A 17,377-nucleotide genomic window follows, 5' to 3' on the forward strand; every position below is an offset into this window, starting at 1 on the left:
TCCTGCGGGCAAGGATGAGCCCAACCCTCCCACAGTTCTGCTCATGTTGCAAGCGTTGACAAGGGCACTATAGTCTGTTGCAGGTCAAGAATAGCATGAGAGTGGAGAAGAGGAAACCACCCCTACTTGTCATGATAGGTGGCTTGCTTCTCTCCAGTGTTCGCTCCGCCAATGCTGAGAGAGAGGGACAGAGACTTCTCCTGCTATTCTTGACCTGCAGGAGACTCTAATTATGTTCCAGAAGCTGGCAGAAAAGACCACATAGAATTTCACCCTTTCGCACGTGTCTGAGGCAGTTCAGAGTAGAAATGTCGGAGGCCCCAGAGAGGATATTTTTGACCTATTCAAGGGTTTTGTTACGCTGCTGCTGCCGCTATTCATTCTGAGAACTGCAGTCCCCTGCACGCGCGATAACCCTGCTGTGGGCCTGTGCGTGCAGTACACGAAACGACACCACCTGTCTTGTGCACAGCCGTCTGTCCCCTGTGAGCAGTTATGACGTCACCAAGCATGTGCACAATAGCTGGTGAGATCAGTGTGTTGGTGACATGATGTTGTTTAATGCAGGGATCATGTGTTGTGATACCAATGGATCCACGGTCTGGGTCGCTGACTCTGGTGCACTCCGTATACCTCAGAATCATCGCCATGAAAGCCTGTGCCAGAAGCTATATATCTAATGGCCAGGAATTGGGGAAAATAGCATATATGGGTGTAGCACAATATGGTCCCAGACAATATGGTCCCAGACAATATGGTCCCAGACAAAATGGTCCCGGGCGAAATGGTCCCGGTCAATATGGTCCCAGACAAAATGGTCCCGGACAATATCATCCCGGACAATATGATCCCAAACAATATGGTCCCAAGCGCAAACCTGGACAAAATGGTCCCGAGTAAAATTTCTGACACATTTGACGCACTGTCTAAAATGTCACTGATATCTGCAGCGATTACTTTTAACGGTCTATTCGTCACATGTCGATTCGTCATAGGGGGAATAAAGGCAATCTACCGTGCAAATACCGCATGTTTTGATGCAATGTTAGAAAATATGAATGAAAAATAATAAACATGCTTTTGAACACATGACATGTTTTATTACGTTCCCACAAAAAGTCTACCCTTCTTTGATGCTGTTTGGCCTCAGCAGCCCTTGCGCCATAAAAACCCAATCCAGTCCAAAAGGTCTACGATCTTGAAACGGCACTTGGCCCACGCCTTTCAGAGGGTACGTCATTCATGATACGGCTCAATTGTTTGTACTGTATGCAGATTGTTTGAAGTTTCTGTTGCATTTCTCGGTAGACTGGTTGAAACTCAAGTTGAACACACGAAAAGTAGAACAAATGGCGAAAATTATGCGTGAAAAATATAAACTCTAGATTGACAAACGGCTCACAATATAAGTATTTTGCGAATACATTTAATAACATAAACCTGTGAAGACCAAGCAATTAAAAAGTAACTTTAAAATAACAAATGGCTCGTGTCACAAATGTTTACCAAAAATAAATACATGCAATCTACAAACCTGTGAAAAGCAAGAAAAAAAAATGCAGTGAAAACAACATGGGACCATTTTGTGCGGCCTGGCACTTGGGAACCATTTTGTCCGGGACCATATTGTCTGGGATCATAAGGTCCGGGACCATTATGTCTGGATCCCATACTCAATGCCAAACAACCAGAAAGCCAAGCTAAAAACACTGACATTGAGAATGGCCAACATCCTGGAATGAAATTCACATAGGCTTTACTGGTTCAGTGTTGAAAAGCATTTCAGGTTGTTATACATCTAATGGCTGAGATAGCAGCATGTCGTCGAGCGTAGTAATCAAGGATTTATGGTCTTTGTTAGACACAATTGAAGTGTTAATAAAGGTTTGTTTGGGCAACGGAGCGCGCTGCTTTAAGTTACCATGATTTATTGCATGAATATCATCTGAGTCACCAGCGCACCTCATCATCGGCAACTCACAGGCTGAGCAGATGGTACAGGAGCTCAAGCAACAATTGCAAGGGCAACTACAGTAGATCAAAAAATTTCAGGTTTATGATTGGTTAAACGTCATGTAGGTACAACAGCGCAAAACAAAGAGGACTAAGGAAAGGAACAAACACCACAGGACGAACGATGCACTAGTCCTGTGGAGCTAGTCCTCGTTGTTTTGCGCTGTTTTATGTTTAGCCTTCAATAAAGTGACCAGATGTCTTCATTGAGGCGGGGACAGATAACGCTTTTCCGACCAAGGTCGCTGTCCCGCCAGCGGGCTTGTGGGACAGCGCGCTTTTTCTTTTTTTTACGGGCGAAGCTCCTTAGGGGCTAGCCATGTCCGTATGTCCATCCGATGTCCGGCGTCGGGTGCTCGTGCTCACGAGCACGTGAGCACATGCTCCCGTGCTCGTGTAGGGCAAAAAACAACCGCATCTCCACGTGGTGAATGATGTTGATGGGGCGAAGCTCTGGTGGTGCTTGTCTGCGTAGACGCTGAGCCGCAGCATGCCGAGCCTTTCGTTAGTTTTCATTAGTGATGGGACGAATCACCAGAGATTCGGATTCGGACAGATTCGGAAATTTCCGAACTTCCCGCGACGAATATTCGGCAGATTCGGAGATTCGTCAGGTTCGTCGCTGGTTACAGACGGCGGTGTGAATACTTTCGTAAACCTCGCGAACGCGATCAGCTGTGTCTTTTTTTTAGGTACTGTTACTGCATATCACCAGATTTCTCTTATTTACTTCAACGTATGGTATGTACAGTACTCTTACTCTAAACCCTGGTAGGCGCCCAGGTCCAGCTGAGCTGATCGGTGTGGTTGGCGGAGGCCTAACCAATGCAAAGTTTCGCGGTGATCGCTAAAGTAAAATGTAGCAAAATGCTGTGTGTTATACATAATGTGGCGCAACGCGCAATAAATATATTTATGCAAGGAAATGATTCGTCTCCTCTAGAGCTGCGTAAGACGCGAGAGCGATGAAAAGTGTTGCTCATCTTAACTTTCGACCGCGTACCGACACCGACGAAGAAAAACGTCGCACTGTCGTTTCTCCGTCCTCGGCAGCAAGTTTTGTATACGTAAACTTTAAACTTTATTTGATGAAAAAGAAACAACACAGGGGTGTCCACCTCAACTTTATTGTTCAGAAACAAACACCAACTAATTCAGATATCGTATCATTAAACAGAAAGGTACAAATGCAGTACAGGAGAATAGTACAGCGCAAGGAGTTTTAGATTGTTTCCCGTGTTCCAATAACAATACGGGAGTGGACACACGTTGAAGATAATCGAATCGAACATACTTGTGTGGGGTGTGCTACTATGACCGTAATTATGGGCACGAAATGTGTTTGAACTCGGTCGTGGTTTGAACCACGCACGTACGGCATCGATCTTTTCCGGGGGGGACTGCTGCGAACCTCGGACGAGCACGGTGGACGTCTTCGGTCTCCGGGAACCCCGGAGTACGAGAACGTGATCTTCGCGTAAACATCACCTCGCGCTCCGTCGACCCGCCGCTGCACCGGCTGCACGTCCGCCGAATCCCGCCGGGCTGGGGCGACCACGCCAAGCCTGACGAAATCCACGAGGAACTTATCGCGCTTGCGTTTCGCCGCAAGGGCAGCCGCGGTGGTCACTGCCATGACCCCGCAGACAACGCCGGAGGTTCCTGGTGCCCAACACACTCTCGTCAAACCACCTGCCCCACAACTACCACAACCACTGATCTCTATGACAATTGCTGGATCGCGCTTCCCCGCTTGTTCGCTGCAGCGCAAGTGAAGCCACCGGGCTTCACTCGCTTGGGATACGATTTGCCGTTTTTGCTAGCCTTTGCTGCGGTTTTCCAGCGTGCTGACGACACGTTTTCTACTCGTTCGTCGTCATTCGCCGAAGAAGTTTTTTGAAGACTCTGTGTATGTTGAGACTTGCCTTTGTGAACACGTGGAAAATTTTACGAAAGTGCAGTGTCGCAGGAAAAAGGCACAACGCGTCGAAAGGAAGGGCTGGCGGCGTGTTCAAAGATTCCTTGGCACGCCGAAGTGCCGTGTCTCTGTGCCTTCGCACGCTTGGATACCGACCAAGAACCGACGCTGTGTGTATGTGTTCAGCGAGTGCAATGTGCGTGAAGCTGTTCGTGCCTCTGGATCAGCGTCTTTTCCCCTCGCGGTTTAGGAACGAGCTTAATCCAGCGTCCACTAGCGACGGAAGATGGGGAGAAGGCACGTCTTTTTTTCGTCCTTAGACGATTTACACAATACCGTGCACAACAGCTCCTCATCACTGATCAGTGCTGGCTTATTATCAACCTACTTAATTGCATTTGACGTTTGAGCGTGGCTCGCCTAATTGTAATTGGTCAACAGATTGGACACGACCATATCGGCCGCGCTTCAAAGATTTTCATTCTCGCCGTCTTGTACTTTTGCTTTCGAAAACCCCCCTGGCTCCACGTACAACGTTGCCCTATTCGTGCTCCCACGGAATCTATTAAAGTAGATTTGGGACATAGCCATGGTTAATATACAGGGTGTCACAAATGAAAATTTACACGGACTTTTTTACCGCAAAAATAAACTAGGCGTCGCCGAACGCTCATTCTCCACCCAAAGGTAGAGATAGAGGTCACAATCAGATGCCAAAGTTTCAGCCCGATCCGATAGCTTAATCAAAAGTTATAAATGATTTTCTGAAATTTTCAATGGGAAAATGGCGGCCGACGGCGTTTTCAAACACATGGGGCTCTATGGCACCAGAAACCGAAAACGGGCGAAAATGGGCTCCATTTTCCCATTGAAATTTTCAGAAAATCACTTATAACTTTTGATTAAGTTATCGGATCGGGCTGAAACTTTGGCATCTGGTTGTGACCTTTAGCTCTACCTTTGGGTGGAGAATGAGCGTTCGGCGACGCCTAGTTTATTTTTGCGGTGAAAAAGACCGTGTAAATTTTCTTTTGTGACACCCTAGTACATAAGAATACGTACAGATCTCCCCCTTTTATTGATAGCAACTCACCGGAACAGCTGGACGATCCAGAACTCCGTGGCCGATATATATAAATGATCTAAAGGCATCTACGCGCGACACACGTTCAGAACTTTGGCGCGGCGTCAATTCTTGACCGGTATCCAAGCGTGCGAAGGCACAAAGATGCATCACTCGGCGTGCCAAGGAAGCTTTGATCACGCCGCGACACCGGCGACACGTTTTCGACGAGTTGTACCTTTTGATACGGCTTCACGCACATTGCACTCGCTAAACACATTCACACGGCGTCGCTTCTTGGTCGGTATCCAAGCGCGCGAAGGCACAGAGACACGGCACTTCGGCGTGCCAAGGATGCTTTGAACACGCCGCCAGCCCTTCCTTTCGACGCGTTGTGCCTTTTTCCTGCGACACTGCACTTTCGTAAAATTTTCCACGTGTTCACAACGGGAAGTCTCAACAATACACAGAGTCTTCAAAAAACTTCTTCGGCGAATGACGACGAACGAGTAGAAAACGTGTCGTCAGCACGCTGGAAAACCGCAGCAAAGGCTAGCAAAAACGGCAAATCGTATCCCAAGCGAGTGACGCCCGGTGGCTTCACTTGCGGGAGCGGCAAGCGCGATCCAGCAATTGTCATTGAGATCAGTGACCACAACCACTGATCTCAATGACAATTGCTGGATCGCGCTTGCCGCTCCCGCAAGTGAAGCCACCGGACCTCACTCGCTTGGGATACGATTTGCCGTTTTTGCTAGCCTTTGCTGCGGTTTTCCAGCGTGCTGTAGACACGTTTTCTACTCGCTCGTCGTCGTTCGCCGAAGAAGTTTTTTGAGACTCTGTGTATTGTTGAGACTTGCCGTTGTGAACACGTGGAAAATTTTGCGAAAGCGCAGTACCGCAGGAAAAAGGCACAACGCGTCGTGGCGGCGTGTTCAAAGCTTCCTTGGCACGCCGAAGCGTGCGCCGAAGTGCCGTGTCTCTGTGCCTTCGCGCGCTTGGATACCGACTAAGAATCGACGCCGTGTGGATATGTTTTGCGAGTGCAACGTGCGCGGAGCCGTATGTGAAGGCACAACTCGTCGTTTGCAGGTGTCGCCGGTCTCGCGGACTGATCAAGGCTTCCTTGGCACTCCGAAGTGCTACGTCTCTGTGCCTTCGCATGCTTGGATACCTATCAAGATTCGTTTCGGCGCCGTGTGGATGTGTATTGCGAGTGCTATGTGCTTGAAGCCTTATGTAAAGGCACAACTCGTCGAAAGCAAGTGTCGCCGGTCTCGCGGCCTCAATAAAGCTTCCTTGGCACTCCGAAGTGCTACGTCTCTGTGCCTTCGCACGCTTGGATATCTATCAAGGTTCGTTTCGGCGCCGTGTGGATGTGTTTTGCGAGAGCGATGTGCGTGAAGTCGTACGTACGTACCTCTGGAGTAGCGTTTTACTTTTACTCTGTCTACTGTATTTGCAACTTGCGGCACTCGCAGTTCAGAAACCGAGCTTGATCCAGTGTCCAGTGGCGACGGAAGAGGGGGAGGGGGGGGGGGGGGGGGGGGGTGAAGTGGGCGGCATGAGCGGCGTTTTTTGTGTTTTGTTTACTAGACGCTTATGGCAATCAAATCAGTACTGCAACATCTACATTTCTGTGCAACCTCTCTCTCCCCTCCCCCCCCCCCCCCCCCCTTCCCCTATTTTTCCAACCAAACACCTCCGATGTCCGTGGCTCCATTGTTTTAAAAGTGGCAATGTGATCTTGCCCTTGCGATCTTGGTTTCATGAAGTGGTGATCGATTTGCTAAGAGTTGAAAGGAGGCTTTCTTGTGTGATATACGCCAAAGGCACGAATAAACACCGACCGAAGTGATCGAATTCTCGAGTAATTGCATGAGGCTACAATAGAGTAGTTCACTGGAACTATTAAATTATTTTAATAAACAAAACAAAGTGTCCAAGCCATAAGACATTCAGCAGTTCGAATAAAAGCAGCGCAGTAACTTCATGCATGCTTATTGTTATAAAAATGAAGCACAGAAAACATTACTCGGAGTCACTTTTCACTGACCCAGAAAAATAACAGTACGCATGTTATTGGACCTTATGTTTGGACCCACACTCTGTTCTGTAAATCGGCGTGCCTGGTGGTGCAGCCTGATCTTCGAGTAGCAGGAAGCTGTGAGCTTGGTTAATTCAACGACATGGTTATTCTGGGGTTCAGTATCGAACATGTGTTCATGTATGCCTCGGAAGAGTTCAGCCTGGTCTTCGGCGAGGTCATGCAGAGTAGCGCACACAATGGCAGCTTGTAGGTTTGGTCGCTGGATTAGCTTTCTGCAAGTGCTGTTACTGGCCTCGAGCCTCCTAAGGCATTTTTCAGTACTTTTGCATATAACCACCACACTTGACGAGGGAACAAGTAGCCCGCCCCGGTTCTTTCGCCTAAGAAGCAGGCCACCACTTCCTTCTTGCTCTTGCAAGGCTGCCATGCAGTCTGGGCAGGTTATCTTCCTTTGCAGCATGCGGACCACATAACCGGCGATGTAATCTACCACATTCTCCACGTACAGGGACAGAGTTGTGGTGTTTGGAACGTCCGCATAGTCATGGTCCTCTGCTCTGGGGGAGGCGATCATGCCAAAGCGGCGGGCTGCTGCATGGTCATCCAATGGAGCATCGTGGGCCACGTCTTCATGGTGGTTGGCCCTCCTGGTCACGTGCAGGATGCTAGTCTGGTCTTGCATTGAACAGTTCCCTTTGGTCTGTTGCACCTCGTGACGCACAAGGAGCCTCTTGTAAGCAGCCATAAACTGCAGAGCCGTCGGATTGTTATTCCAGCCACCCCTGCTTCTGATGGCGCCAAAGAAGAGCTCAAGATGATCCTGGCTGCACTTGTAGGTGAGCAGGTACCTCATCAGAGGTTCTTGACCACCCAACAGGTCTTCGCAGAGGCCCTCAAAGCTCTTTATGGCCATAAAAAATCCCAGAAAAGCAGTCTTCCTTCTAGTTAGGTAGAGTGGCAGGCCAGTGACGTCCTTCAAGCCGAGAATGTAGCTGGCTGCTTCTTCAAAGAAGGGCTTCCATAGGTGATGTGTGCTCATTCTTAAGGGTGCTTTGAAGTTCTTGGCTACAGGGTTCCTTGAGTTCATCATGTCGAACAGCTTGTCGAAGATCCTGATGAGCTTCACTGTGGCCTCGCTGTCGGCAAAGGTCCTGTCCTTAAGGTCAATGTTGCAAAATTCCAAAGCATCGGCGACGCTTGAGCTGATCGCTTGAGCTGCTAGGTTCACTTTCATCTTTTGACGCCTCCACTCCACATGTGCCGGTCGCAGTTTGTTGCCTGCCCTGAGACCTTCTTTTTCTTGAAGCTTGTTTAGCTCCTGAATGTAGAGCCACCTGACGGAACATCCGTCGGGATCCTTGATCACCTGCAGAGACGAGAGAGCATTGCGCAATAACTTGAGCATGTGGCAAATGTCAAATAAAATGAAAACTCTCTGGTTAGAGTTGGCTGGATGAGGGAACCAGGGCTTCATTCCTTGGGGTAAGACAGTGAGGTCAACCCCAAGTGCTTCAATCATGGTCCAGTTCGATTGGAGCCCGTCGCATGTTATGGAACAGACAACAACACCAACGTCGTGTACCTTCATTAGACACATGTTCACCAGGTTGGCCTTCTCTGCACCACTCATGCCGTGGATCAAGAAGTACCCACAGGGCAGCTTCCAGTGGTCGTTGAGAGCTACGAGCATGAAGACTAACGCTTCGGTGGCAAGCGGTTGACTGTCATCGTCCACTGCAGTTCCAAGATCGATAAGTCCTCTGAACTTCTTCCCATCCCACTCGGCGTGCTTTCGAACGCTCATTTCGTCCATGAGCAAGGCACAGAGGACTTTTTTCCCCTGCTTCGCATTTGCTTCAACAGTAAGTTGCAGGGAGTGAAATGCCTCGGAGGTGAACCCAGGCTCGCCGTCAATCGAGCGGTACCATGCCCGCAGTGACGACACATGGGGCAGTGCTAAGTTGAATGTGCTTCTTACGTATTCATAAGCTTTAGTCGAATAGAACTGAAGTGTTAGAGCAAAAGCCCTTAACTCTGGTGGATATTGCTCTCTCGTTATGTTTCCTTTCGTGTTTTTCATTGCTCGAAGACAGACTTCCAGCGGCGTGCCAGAAAGTGACTTACTAAGAACAGAGGCAGCATCACTGCTAATGAGTTGCTTTTGCTTGAGGTCCTTGAGGATATCTTGCATGTTAGAAACCTTTCCTTTTAGCCGCCTTGTAGCCTGCTGTGTGTATTTCAGCTTCTTTCTCACTGCTTCTATGTGGCTCACCGCATTGTTCATTTTACGTTTCTGGGTCCGAGGGCTTTGTAGGGTGTATGTGTGGTCCAGTGTTGCTGACGTGGATGGCTGTGCATCAAGGGTGTCACTTGTAGGATTAGTAGTGCCAGCGCTGCTGCCACGGTCTCTTGGAGGCCTTCTTGTCTTGGGTTGCTGAGAGAATGCCAAAAATGAACATAGACACACATGTGTCCCTACACTGAGGAAGAAAACAAATTCTAGGTTTCTTTTACTGTTTCTGGCAAAGTTACAGGCTGAGGCCAGCAACGTAACATCTACAAAAACACATTGTGTCTTTCTGCCTATCGGTTTTGAGAATTTTGTCTTCAATTTGGATAGTGAATAGTGGGCGAGTATTCCATGTCTCACAACCAATCAAGCCTTATTGGGAGCTCAAGATGCTTTGGACATGTACTTTCTGAATCATTTGCGGTTTAAGTAAACATCTAATTGTTAGCAATGAGATGGGAGGAATATCGAAAAAATAGCACAATTCAGGGTTCACAATTCTGCCACTAACCAGCTTGCCTGCCCTCTGTCTGTCAAGTAGCCAGGGTTCAGAAAGACATAACAATATCTGATTACTAAACAAGGGTGTGCAAAATATAAAATTTCAGCTCGAATTGAATAGTGCCAAATAGTTACCAAAAACTTGTCTATAATCAAGTATTCAATACCAACTATTTTATAATGTGCAGAAACTAAGCAAAAACAGCTCAAGCATTGTTAATGCTTCGTAAATTTATGAAATAGACCGAAAAAAAAAAAAGTAGAGTATATAGACTGCGCTTAAAAAAAGTAAGGTCCAGCCCATTACCTTGACAAGGTGTTTAGGAAACTTGAAGAGAGTTGGGATGGCATCTTCTCTTAAGCGTACAGTTTGACTTGTTCTCTTGAAGCACGCCTCTTCAAAGTGGTCCGAGCAAATACGACTTTCTTTGGATGGCTGCCAATTTTGCCTTCGGATGTTGCGCACCCATTCTTTACAAATTTCTGGCCGACTTTGTGGAAACCTTGAACCGAAACAAGTATTGTTACAGGTCGCACTCCAGTGCGACGTTCTTCTCAAAGCAATATGTGATACTTACCGATGGTACGTCCTTTTGTCGTCCTTAGACGTTTCACAGAACACCGCACAACAGCTCCTCATGACTGATCACTAATCTGGCTCATTATCCTCAATTCCACGTGACATCAAGTTTGAGCGCGGCTCGCCTAATTGTGATTGGTCAACAGACGCACACGCCGGAACAGCGGGACGATCGAGAACATCTGCGCGCGATACACCTTCAAAACTTTGCCGCACAGTCGATTCTTGATAGGTATCCAAGCGTGCGAAGGCACAGAAACGCAAACCTTCGGCGTGCCAAGGAAGCTTTATTGACGCCGCGAGACCGGCGACACTTGCTTTCGATGAGTTGTGCCTTTACATAAGGCTTCAAGCACATAGCACTCGCAAAACACATCCACACGGCGCCGAAACGAATCTTGATAGGTATCCAAGCGTGCGAAGGCACAGAGACGCAGACCTTCGGCGTGCCGAGGAAGCTTTATTGAGGCCGCGAGACCGGCGACACCTGCAAACGACGAGTTGTGCCTTCACACACGGCTTCGCGCACATTGCACTCGCAAAACACATCCACACGGCGCCGAAACGAATCTTGATCGGTATCCAAGCGTGCGAAGGCACAGAGACGTAGCACTTCGGAGTGCCAAGGAAACCTTGATCAGTCCGCGAGACCGGCGACACCTGCAAACGACGAGTTGTGCCTTCACACACGGCTTCGCGCACATTGCACTCGCAAAATACATCCACACGGCGTCGATTCTTGTTCGGTATCCCAGCGTGCGAAGGCACAGAGACGCAGCACTTCGGCGTGCCAAGGAAGCTTTGAACACGCCGCCACGACGCGTTGTGCCTTTTTCCTGCGGTACTGCGCTTTCGCAAAATTTTCCACGTGTTCACAACGGCAAGTCTCAACAATACACAGAGTCTTCAAAAAAAATTCTTCGGCGAATGACGACGAACGAGTAGAAAACGTGTCTACAGCACGCTGGAAAACCGCAGCAAAGGCTAGCAAAAACGGCAAATCGTATCCCAAGCGAGTGAGGTCCGGTGGCTTCACTTGCGCTGCAGCGAACAAGCGGGGAAGCGCGATCCAGCAATTGTCATTGAGATCAGTGACCACAACTGACTGTCACTGAAGCATAGAGTAATATACACAAGGTAAAGAGCGGACACCGCCATAGCAGAGCCGTATATGTAGAGAGTTTGGTCAATGGGAGGCGCGGGCAGAACCAGGCGTGCACCAGACTCGGAAAGAGGGCTTGGCATGCTCTCTTGACCAACCAGAAGCCGAAAAGAATCCCCTAGCGGTGGTAGCGGCAAACAGTTCTGATCAAAAGTCTATGTTCGTATACGGTTTTAAAAAGCGCGTAAGAGTGAAGTGTAGTAGCTCTTTGTGGTTGAAAATAGGGTACACGTGTTGTTTTGATCATGATCATGCAGAAAGATGCAACAAACGAATGCGCCGCGCAACCTCTGTTTTGCGCGGACAGAGTCTGACCGCTCCAACGACCGCTCGGACGGCAGATTCCCGACCCTTAGCGCTTGGCGTACGGATTATTTCGATCGTTCCGCTTGTCGCACTCTTCCACCATCATTTTGGATTAACGCGATTGAAACATCACGTGTACCATATTTTCAGCCATTGAGAGTTACTCCAATGCAGTTATCAGGTTTGTTTCTCGCGACCACCGCCAGGGTATTATTTCCGGCTTCTGGTTGGTCACATTCAAATTTCTGAAGACGCCCTGGAACACGCCCAGCCCGCTTTCGGCCAATGGAGCTTCCTCATTTGTCTCCTATACTTCCCAACGAATTGCCGAACTCTCTACATATACGGCTCTGCGCCATAGGCCCCAGCGGCCCAGATAGAGCAGTGACAACTAGCGCTCTTAGCGGACGGTATGAAACACAATCTGGTTCCGGTTCCGGTCAAGTTAGTTTCGGTTTCGGTTTGGGCATTTTTGTTTCGGTTTTTCGGTACCCTTCTCCTTCTCTTTTTCTCTCTTTCTTTCCTTCTCGCCTCCCTCCTCGCTAGGCTCTCGGGAGCTCCTTGGCTCCGGAGCCGATGATTCTTTTTTTTGTTGTTGTTTTTATGTTATAAGTTTTGAAATATACGATATAAGTTTTGCAAAATGTGTAATGTGTCGAATAAAAGTTCAACTTATTGAACACATTGAAGTACATAATCGCCACATTGACACCTGGCTGGTGGAGCATTTTGGGAGGTTTTGGGGTCAACAACAGTAAGTGGTTTGAAAACATTTTATTGGACCACATTCATATGTACATTATTTACTTCAGAAGTTCTGTATGTTTTATAAGAAATAGATAATCACAAAAATAAATGAGTATGAAGGAGTTCGGCATATCGTACACTTCGTAATAGATTTTTAGCGGAGTCAAGTTTACAAAAGCTTTCCACAGGGAACATGCTGAATGATCCATTCACCTTCACGCCGACTCGGGCAAGGTAAGTAAGTGCAGAAATAAACAAGACATCGCTATCATTACCAGGCGAAGCACACACCGGATAGTACAAATTCCAAATTACCGGCTAATATAAAACACACGAAATGGCATAGCCTGAAACTCGCTGCGGGTGAGCCATTACAAAAAAAAACAAAAAAACAATGAGAACTCTATTCGGAATCTGACAAGATTCAACCATAGATATTCAACCATGATTCAACGTCCCTAAACATTCCCCGAAATACATTTGTTCAGGACAGGAGTATTACTTCAGAAAAAAAAAAACGTCCAAAAAATATAGATGGGTACAGAAGTACCAAACATCTATGCCTCTATAAACTATTTTCTATAGAAATTCTGCAGAAAGTGGATAAATATTTGTGTAAGGGGGCCGTGATACACATTTCCTGGAAATAAAGAAAACACATGTTTGGAGTGCAAGCTACACTGCCCAATTAATAAGCAATTTCTGTTTTTGATTTGGCAACCGCCTCTGTTAATACGCTATTAAGCTATTAACAGTTAAACTTATCAAGTTGCTTACTAGCAACCGAAGAGTGTAACCGAACTTTGTCCAAGTTCCGGTTAAGGAACCGAACATGCCAACACAAGCGTATTCGGCAAAACATTTTTAAAAACCTTTTGTGACACTCCTCTGAGCAAAGGCTGAAACCACCCAGCTCTGAGAGTGTGTGATACAAGGCAGCACACACTCCTCGAACATGCGCTACACTCTCTATTACGGCAAGAAAGTGATTTTCTAGTTTCTGAATAAAGTTAAAGGCAGCCTGTGATGGTACTACTAGGTTTCCGAAGAGTTTCCCAGGCACGTGGTATGCTTTAAGCATAAGAAAATACTGGTGAGGCCTGGTCAAGTTGTCAGACTCATCCTTTAGCAGCTTAGAACAGCCACAGCTGCGGGTTGTCTGTTCAAGGAAAAGTTTGATCAAATAGCCTCCAACGTAGTAAGTGCACGAGTCGTCAATTATATTAGACCTGATGTCTGATGCCAGCTCAGAAATATCTTCTAGTGGCGGGAAGTTATCAACTGGAAAACATTCCACATTGTCTGCAATGGAACTTTCATGGTGCGAAAATATTGGCAACTCCTTGAGGAGGTCAGCCTTTTCATCCTCTACATTTCCATTGTTAGAGAGTCTGAACAGTTTTTTTATCCCGATGTGTTTCAGTCCCGAGGTGAACTGATTCACATTTGGGTTTGTATTGCAGCCCAGCATTTGTCTTATTGCCCCAAAAATGTTCTCCAGTGGGTCTTGCTGCAGGCGTCGAGTAAGTAAGAATTTAAAGTCATAGCTGTTTGAAAGCTCATCCCAGAGCATGAGGACACTCCTTATTGTAACTTGCCACCCTATGGTGGTTTGTGGCTGCCTCCTACTTTGGAACTTCCATGTTGAAATCCATGCGAGTTGTTGGTGAAGGAAATCGAGTATCTCAGATTCTCCTTTCAAAATTGCATGACGCAGCTTCTGCCCCGTCTTCTTGAATTGCGAGCTATTTAAACAATCAAAAAGTCTGTCCATGCTATCACAAAAATAGGCTGTAGCCATGGCTGCCTCAGGAAGCTCCTTGGCATAAACAAGGGATAGAATGGCAAGACAGACTGAGGCACTCAGGACCTGTGTGGCACGCTTTACTTTCATGTTACTGAAAGGTTTTTGAAAAATGTGCCTCTCAGTAAGTTTTGGAGCCAATCGCAACCTCATCTCATGAGTAGAACGATAAAGTTCAACAATATGGGACCACTCAATGACCTCATCCCCAATGTAAAGTTTGTGGGCTTGGAGATTGTTTCTTGTTGTTTTGATGAGGTGCGGAACATCAAAGATAAAGTAAACACGTTCGTTGTCGACTTCAAAAAATGGCTTATCAGCAGATACACCAAGTTGGTTGGCTAAGCTTACGTTTGAAGCCCCCTGATCACAGACCACGGCCTTCACAGTGAAGTCAACAGTCTTAAGCTCTCGAATGAGAGAAATCAGGAGGCTCCGGATAACAGAAGACGGTGTTGAAGTGTGCCCAACAGTGTATGCGAGGGGCTGAACCCACCTCCTGGAAATTCCAGAGAGCACAACAACCAGGGCTCTATCTGCAATGGTCGAGGTTCGTTCAACACCGTCATCTGTAAATCCATGGATAATGTCGTGTGCAGGGTCGTATGTCAAGTTCTTCTTCAAAACAATCTCATCAAAAATCAAGGTGCAGACACGATCATGTGCATTCCAAGACCGCGTTTGAGATTCGATGGAGGACATGACACCAGGTATAATACCAGGAGTCATTTTTACGTTCGATAGCCACCTACGCAGTGAACGCTGAGTGGGAAGCGTTAAATGTAACGATAGAAAACGGTATGCCTGTGGGCCATGAAAGTTCAGATGCAAAGCAAACTTCTTGAGCCACAGTGGAAACCGTTTTCCTCGTCCCTTGCGCCCTAATTTTACATGTGACGAGATAAGTCCGAAAACCTCGTCTGTCACAAACGGACGCACCATTTCAAGTGCTTCGGCAGCTGTTTGAGGCATTTGCTTCTGTTGCTTGCGCAGTCTTGATATTGTCTTTCTGTAACTGGAAACCTTTGCTTGTAGGCGTTTTATGACGTCCCTGGGCCTCCTTGAGAGCTTGGCGGAAGCAGGTGTTGAACGACCAGAGCCTGCCAAAACAATACCGAAAGCACATAAGTCAGGCTACAAAAAAATGATAAAAGTAGAACCCGACAGAAACGATACCGCCAAATGCCGACCACTTACCCATGCTGCAATATGTGCCCCCTTCCCCCTCCCCCCCCCCCCGCCACTTTCGAAACGTTTGCGAAATAAACAAAGCACGTATCAATGTCCAACTCCAGACTTAAAAACCCACCCACCTAACATAAATGCTCATCCGCTTCAGCTGCTTCTCCAAGCACACCAATGTAAAAGGTGAAGCTCGACACGTGCACGGGCCTCCAAAGTGGTGACCCCCCTTCCCCCCAACCTTTGGCTGTTCTGCAATTTTGCTTTCGGGCATAAGAAGCATAGATCTCTGCGTTTTTCATGATTATCTCCAAATTGTGAGTGAGCATTTGCTCCGCATGTTCTGTTACCACTGTTTATACACAAATGGCTGCATCAGAAAAAAAAAATTAAACTAGCTTTTAGTCTTTCAGCTGCAATAATTTCACCACAAAAACTGTATTAACATAAATTGATGAATCTTTCAAATATTGAATAATCGCGTAGTCAATCACTACATTCGACAGGGTCATCCAAAATGAGAACTGTATGTAACAGGATTGGCAAATTACTACAGTAAGCACAGATTACTAGGAAACCACCCCTTTTCAGAGCATTTCACGGTGCCACACTTCAAAGCTTATGTTCCCCGTCACCTAGAGCCCTGTAGTGATGTTCCAAGTTATTAAGGCCAGCACAAAAATGAAGTGACAAATAATGTCACCTAATTTGAAGCAATGTGCATACTAAATGCAGAGGTACTTAACACAATTTTGCAGTGCTTAAATCTGTAGAGAAGTCAATTTATACTCACAGGTTCCAGATGATTCAGAATAGCCAACAGACGAAGATGGAGTGCTGTGGTCCAAAAGCTGGCCAGGAGAGCTGGCCATCCCCATTTGCTCTGGAAAATGTGTCACTGTTAAATACGAATGTTTGCATAAACCCAATTTGTGTAGGAGATTTATTTTACCACAGGCCGCTATGGAATGTGACGCGCTGGTACCCTCCAGTGAAATACCACAGGGGCTTGTCGCCATCGGCTGTTCTGAAAAACGGTTGCTTGTCAGATATGAGCAGCTGTTTTAAAAGAAATGATCTCACCATGAGCAGCTGCCGAAGGTGACGTTCCACTGCCTTCCATTCGAACATCCCGGGGCTTGGTTCCGCCATCGGCTTTTCTAAAAAGGGCTTCCTTGTCAGATATGAGCCGCTCATTTAAAATAAATAATCTCACCAGAAGCTGCTGTGGGATGCGACGTTCTGCTTCCCTCCAATGGAACGTCACAGGGACATGTCGCCACCGGTTCTTCTGACAAATGTTTGGTTGTCAGCTATGAGCAGCTGTTTTAAAAGAAATGATCTCACCATGAACAGCTGCCAAAGGTGACGTTCCGCTGCTTTCCATTGGAACATTCCCTGGGCTTGGTGCCGCCATCGGCCCTTCTGAACGACATTTGCTTGTCAGGTATGAGCCCCTGTTTTAAAAATAAATGATCTCACCACGAGCAGCTGTTGAAGGTGACATTCCACTGCCCTCCAAGGGAACATTACCGGGGCTTGGTGCCGCCAGCGGTTGTTCTGAAAAACGGTTGCTTGTCAGATATGAGCAGCTGTTTTAAAAGAAATGATCTCACCATGAGCAGCTGCCAAAGTTGACGTTCCACTGCCCTCCAATCGAACATCCCTGGGGCTTGGTTCCGCCATCGGCTTTTCTGAAAAGGGCTTCCTTGTCAGATATGAGCCGCTCATTTAAAAAAAATAATCTCACCAGAAGCTGCT

The 17,377-nt window shown here is 47.2% G+C and overlaps 1 protein-coding gene across 4 annotated transcripts; it reads right to left on the reverse strand.

The window, feature by feature from the left end:
* Positions 1–13,137: 13,137 nt before the first annotated feature.
* On the reverse strand, positions 13,138–17,276 carry LOC121832911. Of its 4 annotated transcripts, none has more exons than XM_042289808.1 (7): positions 17,233–17,276; positions 17,099–17,176; positions 16,964–17,041; positions 16,700–16,907; positions 16,569–16,643; positions 16,410–16,499; positions 13,138–15,534 (listed from the first exon to the last, which is right to left on the reverse strand). In XM_042289808.1, exons 1-7 carry the CDS (start codon positions 17,233–17,235, stop codon positions 13,379–13,381), a joined length of 2,688 nt encoding a protein of 895 aa, XP_042145742.1. In that variant the 5' UTR covers positions 17,236–17,276; the 3' UTR covers positions 13,138–13,378. The 4 variants fall into 4 exon arrangements, with proteins under 4 accessions (XP_042145742.1, XP_042145745.1, XP_042145744.1 ...); XM_042289811.1 differs by having other exon boundaries at positions 16,964–17,038; positions 17,102–17,176; positions 17,233–17,268; XM_042289810.1 differs by having other exon boundaries at positions 17,102–17,176; positions 17,233–17,268.
* Positions 17,277–17,377: the final 101 nt, after the last annotated feature.

The sequence above is a fragment of the Ixodes scapularis genome, unplaced genomic scaffold (assembly GCF_016920785.2).
Source record: "Ixodes scapularis isolate PalLabHiFi unplaced genomic scaffold, ASM1692078v2 PGA_scaffold13__105_contigs__length_92229423, whole genome shotgun sequence".
NCBI classification, from domain to species: domain Eukaryota; kingdom Metazoa; phylum Arthropoda; class Arachnida; order Ixodida; family Ixodidae; genus Ixodes; species Ixodes scapularis.

Excerpts from the sequence above, each read along its gene's own strand:
- LOC121832911 (XM_042289808.1), bottom strand. Across the intron at positions 17,042-17,098 it reads ACCTTCAACAGCTGCTCGTG|AAGGGCCGATGGCGGCACCA; the intron begins GTGAGATCATTT and ends AATGTCGTTCAG. Across the intron at positions 16,908-16,963 it reads ACCTTTGGCAGCTGTTCATG|AAGAACCGGTGGCGACATGT; the intron begins GTGAGATCATTT and ends AACATTTGTCAG.